We start from the raw sequence: 11,052 nt of genomic DNA, 5'->3' as shown, positions 1-11,052 counted from the left end.
CTTCAGACAGCCAGGGTTCTGTCCCGCGTTGGTTATTACTTTGACCCCATTTTCAGATGTTTGTTATTTGGGGTGTAGGATTTATGCTGCTCGGAGCTCAGTTTTTTTTTTTTTTTTTTTTTGCTTCTAACAATTCATTACCCCTTTATTCACACTTTGCCGTCAGCCATGAATAACTGTCAGGCTGCTTTGTAGCTTACATTCTAAACTAACTAAAACATAAAACTTCTGTTTGTTGCTCACTCATTGCGTCGACCTTTATTTGCCAAGCTCTGGGAGAAATCCACACAGGACTCGAGGAAACATGCATTAGGAACATAGCCTACAGAAATACTGCCACAGTAATCAATTCAACCAAAAATGTTGTTTAAAAGGTTTATTAGTACCTAGAAGTAGATATTTTATGAACACGGTCAATGTGCATCTAAATAGGCATATCATATGCCTCTAGGTTATTCAGACCACGCCCCTCGTAACAACTTTGGCAAGGCGGTGAAGTTACCTGGGAGAGGGAACCAAGTAGATGAACCAGCAGTGCCTCAAGCTAGGAACACCTGTTTCTCTCATCCTTGTTGTTTTTAAACGTCGGAGGAATAGTGTTTGAAACTTTAAAAGAGGGTAAAATGGCATTGGAACCGCATTTTATAAAGTCCGTGTTACCCGTACAGGAAACGTTGCTGTCTCTAGAAGCTAGTGATACAAGCTTGGCTGTGCCTACAGAAGAAAAAATTACGATATCCAAGAATTTGTACACTCAACGGAGTCTCCGAGTTCAGCAGCAAGTGCAACATACCCTCGCTCGCAAAGGAAGGATATCGACCTATAGTAGGTTATGACTATTATACTTACTCTTTCTTGTTAAGTTTCATACAGTCATTAAGAGGACAAAGGAAAATGACTCATATTTAAAAGGAAACGATTCCCTGCCTGACAGGTTTGGCAGAGAAGCACTTTCATTGTTTCGACACGTCGTGTCTAAAATTTGAGATCGATTTTTGGTTTGATTTGATTTTGCAGTATCATATACCTGAACCATTTTCCCCAAAAAATCTGTGATGAATAAATTGGCCAAGAAACCAGGGAATGAGACTTGGTGTGTGTGTAGACTGTTTACATATTTATCACCTCTCAGGCAGCCCTGAAGTGTCCAGCGGCAAAAGCTTATCAAGCAGCTATGGGATGACAAATGGACTCTCTCTTCACCTGAATGTAAGTCAGGCACATTGCATTAACATATTTCTATACTAAGTGGCTCAACACTGCAACAGAAATAATGAAATGAACTCACATTTGAACTCACTCACTGATACGGATGAAAGATTGGACAACTGTATCTTGGACCTGTTATTGGAATATGTGACACTTTCTCATTTACTTGAGTCACTTCAAACATCTTGCTGAATTAACACACCAGTGTTGTATTCTGCACCAGATACTTAGGATATAAGAAAAATAGTCTCATGTCCATCATATGGCAGACATGGGTGTTCTGTATAATTGCGTCAACAGTGATAGGTATTTGCGGTGTGAGAATGTATCCCAGAGGGATGGCTATTGCTACTGTAATGCCACTGTCTGTGTAGTCCTTCTCCATGACATTTCAAACAATACCAGTGAGATTAAAATTTAATACAAAACGATGTACAACATCAAGATAAAGTGGACAAATGAAAACAGTAGCCTACCACTGAAATATCAGTGTTACAAAGAAGCGATAAGATAAACACCACCGCATAAGTTAAAGCTACAAGAATATTCATATATAATTTATAAAGGGAAATAAACATTTCATTGGCACTGGCGAACATGCAGGAAAAATCCTGTCTCTGAATCTGGATTGTGAATCTTTGAAAACTATGTGTAACGCTGAGACATACAAGTTAGGACACATAGTGAACATATAAAGTCATATGTCTCCTTTTCATCTGAATCCAGACTCCGCAAGGGCTCTTTGAGTCAACTTCTAAAACCAGGCTTAATTACAGTCAGTAGCAAGGCTATGTGCCGCCTTAAAGGGATTGTAGGCTTATACAATCAGTTCTACAACACTGCCAGTGCAGAGATGGTAAATTCATGAAATATGTTAAATCCTTTTTGTGTTGGTCTGGCTGAGCTTCAGCCGTGCCACCTAAAGCCCAGCAATACGGTGACCGAGGCGAGTGAGTAGAGAAGTGTAATTGCAATATTGGATCAGAATTGAATCATGAATGATGGACAGTCTACAGCAATGCTTTAGTGCCATTTTTCCCCCTTTTCAATCACAGAAGACTTAGGGGCAGCTTGTGATTTCATACATCATGTGGATACTCATGAAACACAAGCTCATATTTTGTTCATTTTTCAGACGTTCTGACATGATTAGTAGCCATGCATTCTTATTGGCCCATAAAAACGTACAATCACACATGCTACATCATGTCCACTGAGCCAGAAAAATGAGAACGTTGGCCCCAAACAGGGCAAACTCTTTTTATTTTCACGTAATATAAAAAGAATGATTTTCTGTGCCGTCCATCAAGTAGGCTTAAACTTTGGGCATCTAGATTTGACCCATGGTAGTTCCACCACGCAAAAATCTTGCCTATGCAAGTTGGTCACTGATTGGACATTGATTCATTAGTGTTCAAGTATCAACAGTTTTCCTTTGTAAAGAAACAGAAAAAGCTTTAGGCTTATGCTGCATGTATTGTATATACTGTATATTCATGTTTCTATAATGCATGCCAGGAAATGGCCAGTTAAAGGTTAAACATAGCCCTGTCCCAGAGCCTCTGTGCCTGGAGGGAAAGCATGTGAGGAATGCAAGGTTGTTGGCCTGTAATATAAAAGTGGTGTTTGTAGCGCAACCCCTTGGCCTTCCTCTTGACAAATCCTTTCCATGTCAATGTGCCTGTTAGTTTCACATCTGCTTTCCACTACGGATATGTCAGTCCCGCTCTTCGTCATTCCCTTCGTCATCACATGCCTTGTCCAGCGGTGTTTTGCGTTCATTTGTGTATGCAAATGGAGGAGTACTTATAGAAACACAATACACGGAAAATAGTTAAAGAAAGGTTCTGAAAAGAAAAGCAGGGAACAAAGCGATAGTTGTATACTTTCATAACTTTATGAGAAAATCCTTGCAAAAAGATACAAAATAAATGACATATTGTGCTTTTCTCAGTACAGAGGTATTTCCTGTAGTTAAATCTCATATCTGATCATCTTGTATGTTAAGCTGCTTCAGTATGACCATTTTTTTCTGTGTTCTGTATGATGATCTTATTGTGGTTTATAAGTCACATGTAGTTCTGAATGTCTGTCCAGTTGAATGAAATGGTCGTATATGAAGTTAATTTCATATCTTGAATTAATTCAGTTTGGAATTAATTCACCATAGTGATGTTAATGATAATACGCATTATGTGTGAAGTGTGGAGATTGTGTTAACACAGCCGCCATAGTGTTGGAGTGAGATGTGACAATGATCAGAATGGGGGTGCTGAACCACATTCATAAAGCAGTCTTCCACTTTTACAGAATAATCACTCGTCTCAAGGCCGAATGGTCACTTATGATGGAGGCAACAGCTTCAGCTGGAAAGCAGGCCTGAAGAGTCCTCTGCTGCGGGTGGAGGTGTCTCCAGACTCCAGCCCTGAGCCGCTCCGGGCCCGTCTGGGCCTCAGAACCCAGCGGCACAATCGCAGCTCCAGCTGGGCCCACGGCTACTTCACCATGCCCACAGCACGCCCATCTCTGACGGAGCAGAGCCCTCGCACACTGGCCCAGTCTTCCCACCGCTACGCCCGCTCGGAGGTCGTCCACGGCACCCCCTGGTACAACTCCCTGCACGGCGCCGTGAACCGACCCGCCAACCAACCCGTCTCCCAGCCAAGGCCTGGGGTGCTGCGTGAAGATGTCCCCCTGCAAAGCACTCCCTATCGTACCTCAGAGGCCCAACGGGTCGCAGTGGGTTCGTACGGGTCACAAAGGCAGGGAGGGCGGCAGTATGGTTGGGGCGGCCAGGACTCGGGGAGCCTGGGCTGGCTGAGACAGGTGAGGAAAGACAGAGAGACGCTGAAGCGGAGGTCCTACCCACCCTCAGTGGTCAGCATGGAGGTGGATGCAGATGTGAGGAAGGAGACAGTTGGACTTCAGGCTCAGCAGACAGCAGTCACTGAAAGGTAAGCGTTGTGCTTACACAGAGAGTACGGTTTCACTAATGATTAACCAGTTGTGAAATGTGTTAAAGTGTTAAAGTTTATTTCTAATGTCTCGTATGTCATGCCTCCAGGACAGCTGAGGGGCAGGGCACCGTGATGACTGTGGAGAAAGCGGTCCGCCTTCTGACACAGAACGACGTGGACCTGCAGGTGTCTGCCGCCAGCTTCCTGCAGCATCAGTGTTTCAACAGCGCTGATGCCAAGAGAATGGTAAACCAGCAAAATAGACCCAGCGGTGTGGAGGCATGCTGGCAGTGTAATATCACTACATAATAAACAGTATATGTTTTTGTGAGGTTATCCCATGATAAAAGGAAACTGCAATTATGTTATATGCATATGAAGTACAGAAAAAAAAACTGGTCTTCTCTGTAGGTCTTTTACTTGCATGGCATCCAAAAATTGATCGCCCTTCTGCAAAGTGACAGTGAGGAGCTTCAGCAAGCAGCCTCTGGGGCCCTGCGTAACATCGTCTTCGAGAGCAACCAGAACAAGATGGAGGTGAGGGACAGTGAGGGTGTCCCTGCCATCCTGCGCCTGCTCAGAAGAAGCAGAGACATTGAGACCCGAAGGCAACTCACAGGTGAGCAGTGTTGGTGTGTAGAGTAACCTTGACGATGAGTCTTGTCAAGAGTCTTTTTGGGGGTTGAAATGGTGCCTCCAGCCTTCGGTTCCAAGTCTGAATCAGAGGAGAACACTCAATTTCATTCATCTGGAAAATATGTGTTGTCAGTTGACATTACTTTACATTAAATTGAATAAAAAAATATTTTGCTTGCCTGGCAATAATCTACCATAGCTGCTTCAAGGGGTTACCAAATTGATTTCTCCTTAGTTTGTTTGTGTTGTCTTCTATTGTGTTCTAAGGTCTCATCAAACTGTATCATTAGCAGGAACCGTACATTATTGACTCGTCTGTGTCTTACCAGGACTGTTGTGGAACCTGTCCTCCCATGACCAGCTGAAGGAGTATCTTCTAAGGGAGTCCCTGCAGACCCTCACAGACTCCGTGCTGGTGCCATGTTCAGGCATCAACGAGGGAGAAAATCCCAAAGATAGCCTGCTGGCTGACACAGAGGTTTTCTACAATGCAACAGGCTGCTTACGGTAGGACAGACCTAGAGATGATTACCATTTATCTGTGTTGGAATATGTAACTGAATCCATATAAATGTGCTGCCCAGTTTTGCCATAATATTTGTATTTGCGTCTGCACAAACCAGTTTATTTCATTCTGTATAATTTCTATATAAAGTATCAGAACAGATTGGCCAGTTGGACGTCTTCAATCCCTTTTGCAGTAATTTGACATGCATTTTATGTTTGTAGACGAGGTGTGTCTGTGTGTCGTGTCAGGTGCTGTTTGACAGGCATTTTATATTTGGATATGAGTTGTCTTTGTGTGTGTCATCTTGTTTATCTGTGGGTCCCACCCTCTCTCGCAATGTTTCATCTCTGTGCGATATTTATCACAAGGTCGAGTAAGAGGGCAGAGTCTTTCAAGGCTTCTGAATAGGCATTTGAGGAACAGCACTTTCAAAGCTGATTGTCCAAGAGTCCTGATCAAAGTTTTGCACAGAACACCCACTGCATTACATTTCTAGGTACCTAAAAGAGATAAGTAGCAGAATCATTTTGTGAAATTTCAGGTAATATTTGGTTAATTTTGACCTAAGAAAACTTTACTTGTAGATTTCTTTGATTAATGCCTACCTATTCATATTTTGTGAATGTGAGTTCAAATGATGCGTGTTGGGGTGTGTAGGGAGTTTCCCTTCAGTCTTCTTTTTAAACTGTTGATACAAATGCTATGTTTGAAACTCCTTTGAGCGCGTGTCGTTTTACAAAGCAATGATCTCAGGAGCACACTGAAAGAAGACTGAAGCCTCAGGATAAACCGTCAGTGTGTAAACCGTCAATGTTTATGGCATTGCAGTAAGCGGCACCAGCAGACTTACCTCCCAGCCCCGTGAAATGAGACACACCCAACCAAAGCTGATCAAACAGCGAGAGTTGTCCTGAGCGCAGATCTGGCACTTGGCCTAGTCTCTCCCAGCCCTAAACAAAACCTGCCCTGTAACAAGACCTGTTGTCCTAGCAACACTGCCCAGACCTGAATAATTTACTTCCCCAGATCGATTTCAGAGGCTTTAGAAGCCAATATTTTTAGACACTCACTCGTTTATTTACCTAAAGGGCAATTGTGTAGAAGCTGCTTAGTATTCAGACTGTGTTAACCACAGCTGATTTAATCATTAATAGGGTTCTGTCCTTCTGTTTGTTCATACAGTACCTCATGGTATAGGATTGAAATGGAACACTAGCAGTGCTTTTCTGTTGCCTTGTATGACTATAGGACTGTCCTTTGCCTTCTTTTCAGATTTCAGGTCCCTTTTACATGAGGAGCTTTTTCCTTGATCTTCTTTAAAATAGCACAAAGACCTGCAACACCTGTGATATCCTAATTTAAAAGTATTTATTTTTCTTTCCAATTGCTTGATAAATTACAGAAAGAGTTTTTTTGGCGAAAAAAGAGACATTTTGTTAAATCTTGGCCCTGCATCCACCCGACAATGGTATTTTCAGGGCCTAAAAATGCATATTTTTATGATGATGATGACACTGCCCCAACTTCATCCAGCCATCTTTCATTGTCAAAGAAGCTTCAGGCTGAGCTCCTAAGCCTCCACCATGTCCTCAGTAGCAATGAATAGAAAATCTTTTTTTGATAGTCAGATGTATCATGGTTGTCAGCCAATGTGCTCTATTTCTACAAGGAGTCATACTAGAAAAAGAGCACCAATTAACCCAAACTGTTTAAATGAAGATGAATTATGAAAAATAAAGGTAAGCTACTAGGGTTGTATTACATTGCCAGAAGTCTGTGGGAGGGGGAATCATTAGGGCCTATTTAAGTTTCCTGTGGTTCAGGCAGAAGATCATCATTGGGTCCCTTGTGGCCTATATTCATCCTCAGACAACAACAGATCAGTATGACTGGCTGTGCCCCAGTAGTGCAGTTATTGGTCTGGTCTGGCAGCAGGTTGACAGAACCATATGGGTCTCGGGAGAATGTCTATCGGACCTTAAGGAATTGTTGAGTTGCGGCAAAGGTTTCCTGCTGGAATACGCAGATGTAGGAATTTATGCGATGCAGAGAGTGACGATAGTGTCCTCATTTGGTAGGACAACTCAGAAGGCTGGATTCATTGTTACTATGTCCAGACTCAGAATGAGGTCATGACTCTGTTCAACGACCTTGTAAGAGGGGAGATTTATAATAAGATTTGTCCATTGTACAAATAATTATTATCCTGCTCAGGCTAGGAGGAGAATGTATGATCACGTCCATACATGTGATTGGTCAGTGTTATTTGTAACCTATTGGAGTTAACAACAGACATCAATAACTGAATATACATATTGCGTTGTGAAATGATGTCATGTGGTCTTTAGGCTGTATTCCGCCCAAAGTTGGTTAATGAAATCAAGAGATCAATTTCAGTCTTCTCATAGAAGTAATGAAGTCAACAAGCCATAAAGTGTTAAGTGGTATGGTTCCCCTCCTAACTCACACCCAGCATGCAGGCACAAGTGTTATTCTGCCCTATGTGTCTGATGATGAAGACGACAGTACCTAGTGTTATTCTGCCCTCTGTATCTGGTGATGAAGACGACAGCACCTAGTGTTATTCTGCCCTCTGTGTCTGATGATGAAGATGACAGCACCTAGTTATATTCTGCCCTCTGTATCTGGTGATGAAGACGACAGCACCTAGTTATATTCTGCCCTCTGTGTCTGGTGATGAAGACGACAGCACCTAGTTATATTCTGCCACCTGTATCTGATGATGAAGTTGACGCCTGCATGTGTTGGACCTTTAAATCATCAGTAACACAGAATTTAAGTTCAGTGGCCACACACCACCTCTCATTGGAGCTGTTACATCACTTTCCCTAACTTGAGTTTGATGTTGATAGATTGATACAGTGAGCAGTGTAGTGTAGTAGCGTGAAAATAAAATACTGTAAAAAAAAATTCACTCTGAGGATATTATTTGCTTGTATTTCTCCTGATGACCCAGGGATTAATAATCTTTATTATCATTATAACTAATTAGGGCAAAATGCCTGGTTTTGTGTGATTCTATCATCCTCAGCAACCTCAGCTCAACAGGCCCTGATGGCCGTAAAGCCATGCGAGAGGACACTGGGCTCATCGATGCTCTCGTCTACTACACACGAGGAACCATCGCTGATTACAAACCCGACGACAAGGTCTTAACACACACATTTGCATATATCAACACCATGCCATACGCATGGGTTCATAAAATAAAGTTTAGCCATAAATGGGCTGAGAAGTTGTGTAGCTTTTAGATGTGAAGACTTTCCATTAACTTGTGAATGGACTTGGATACTCGTTGGTCACTCACTCACTGTGGTATTCTTGTCGCCTTTTCTTGTAGTCCACAGAGAACTGTGTGTGCGTTCTGCACAACCTCTCCTACCAGATTGAGTCTGAGCTCCCCTCGAGGTACACTGCGGATTTTCACGAGACGCGAGAGACGCGAGAGGCGGTCATGGTCAAGAACAAAACCCCAGGCTGTTTCCCAGTCAGGAGTGTTGAGATTGCAGAGGTAAACACCACCATCCCAGTAGAGCTGTGACTGACACTTAAAATGTCACTCAACATTCTAGCTAAACTTTAAAGCTCCTTTCACCATTTCAAGCACATTCTTGACCAGATGACGCTCAGGATATAGTTTTGGTGTTAACTGTGACTCACGGGGCCTTTTCAGCAACCCGAGCGGCGCTGCCCCCTGCTGGAGGACAAGAGTAATCCCAGCGGGGTTGAGTGGCTCTGGAGCGCCATCACCACACGCATGTACCTGTCACTCATCGCTTGCAGCAACCGCCACTGCACGCAGGAGGCGTCCGTGGGTGCTCTGCAGAACCTCACAGCGGGCAATGGAGCGGTAAGACCAACTCCTCACCGCTTCCTTGAGCCCTGCAGGGTTGTCTTACTCTTTTAGTCCCTCTGGAGGAATATTTTGGTCTTGTTGTTATATGCCTTTAAAGCGCCACAAGTTTTTGTCCTAGAGGCATAAATGAACACTCCCAGAAACCTTGAATCTTCTTTTTTTCACTTTTAATAGTCACTTTTCAAAACTAAAAAAGAAATTAGCAATTTGTACGGAGAATAGAACCAAAATCTTGCACACTCCTAAAGAGAGCTAGAAAAGCTCAGGCAGGAGTCGAGTTAAATAAGTACTCGAGAAGCAGGAAGTCTGGTCTGGCATGTTTTAACAGTGTCCATGTTTGGGAGTCTGAGAGCATTTCCAGTATGGCACAAATACGTCTCAAACTATTCTACATTTGAAACAAGTTTATGAAAGTGCCGTGAATGCATTCGGTCTAAGCTGACTTGTGACGTGTGACTGCGCCGGCAGATAGCAGAGTCGCTGTCCCACACCGTAGTGCAGAGGGAGGGAGCGCTGTCCCAGCTGAAGACGCTGCTGCAGAGGGGAGAGCCAGATATCAAGAAGACGACCGTATCCCTGCTGAGGAACCTGTCACGCTTCAGACACCTCCACAGTGATATCAGTGAGTCTTCCAGCCCTGGTGACATCAGTGAGGCTCCTACCCTTGTCCGAGCCCTCCTAACCCTGCGCATCAAAATAAAAACTGAGGGGAAGGAGAGGAAAGACCCACTCATGTGGCAAATGTGTTCTATCTGTGTGGATGTCTGTTGTTCCTACGGTGTCCTACGGTTCTCACGTGGCTCCTTGTCATGTGCCCCACTCAGTCAAACAGGTGCTACCTGAGCTGGTGGCCATGCTGCCCAACTCGGACACAAGCGCCGACCTCCCGGCGGACGTCACCGTGACTCTGTGCTACATCTTCATCAACCTCTGCCAGGCCGACACGCAGAGCATCCGTGCCGTCATCAACCAAGGGGCACTGCCCAAGATCATCAGCATCAGCTCCAAGGACCACGGGTGGGCCTCCCCTACCACACACCAATCTCAAACATATGAGATGCTCTGAAGTGAAAAACATTATGTGGTCCTCTCTCACATTGTATGCTGGTCTTAGATGAAATGTGGCCACTGATTAATATTAACATTTTGGAAAGGACTGTCAGGGTGATTTTGATGGCCCATTAACGGTGCTCTCATACTATCAATCAGAGATTTTCTCAGCTGTGTTGTGTTGTTGGCAGAAGTCACGGACAACTGCTTTGTTTGCCTTAACCAGCTAATGTCTTCAATAGGTTTGGACCCACTCGAGCGGCCCAAGCAGCCTGTGTCCTCCTGCAGACCATGTGGAGCCAATCTGAGCTCCGTGGAGCCTACAAAAAGGTGAGACTGGTATTTTTAAGACCCTTAATCAGGGACAATAACTGTTCATTTATATCACTTCACCCAGTCATCTCCGGTAGAATCAGGTACTGGGTGCATGTCTGCCTGCTTCTGATGTTTACCATGCCAATTCATCTCAATAAAGGATATGAAGTAACACATGGCCTCTCTCTTGTCCGTCTGTGGCAGGCTGGCTATCGGAAATCTGACTTCATCAACAATCGGGCGCTGAAGGGGCTGCCCGTGCGTGACTAAGGGGTGTGGTGGCGGAGCAGGACAGAGAGGAAGTGACCTCGTCACAGGCTAAACAAAGGTGTGACTCCTCCACTGCAGGCGGCTGATTGGCTGGTTCTGCTGACAGACCATTTACACCTGAAAGCACAAATATAAGGGTGCGGCTTTTTTTTCCCGCCTCCTTGAATAAAGGAGCACAGAGGAGCCTGGGTGTGGTTTTTCCACTCAGCGGGATTTGCATTATGTGCACA

At 44.1% G+C, this 11,052-nt stretch overlaps 1 protein-coding gene across 1 annotated transcript; it reads left to right on the top strand.

The window, feature by feature from the left end:
- Positions 1-623: 623 nt before the first annotated feature.
- pkp2 (plakophilin 2) lies at positions 624-10,822 on the top strand (the record flags this gene model as incomplete). Its single annotated transcript, XM_080850877.1, has 13 exons — positions 624-825; positions 1,133-1,209; positions 3,520-4,163; positions 4,274-4,412; positions 4,578-4,785; positions 5,132-5,309; positions 8,363-8,480; positions 8,672-8,842; positions 9,005-9,181; positions 9,656-9,809; positions 10,012-10,204; positions 10,480-10,567; positions 10,757-10,822. 13 exons carry the CDS (start codon positions 624-626, stop codon positions 10,820-10,822), a joined length of 2,415 nt encoding a protein of 804 aa, XP_080707003.1.
- Between the last annotated feature and the right edge of the window lie 230 nt (positions 10,823-11,052).

The sequence above is a fragment of the Sprattus sprattus genome (assembly GCF_963457725.1).
Source record: "Sprattus sprattus genome assembly, chromosome: 14".
NCBI classification, from domain to species: Eukaryota; Metazoa; Chordata; class Actinopteri; order Clupeiformes; family Clupeidae; genus Sprattus; species Sprattus sprattus.
The sequence above is the reverse complement of the archived record's forward strand: the minus strand, read 5'-3'. Positions and strand labels throughout refer to the sequence as shown.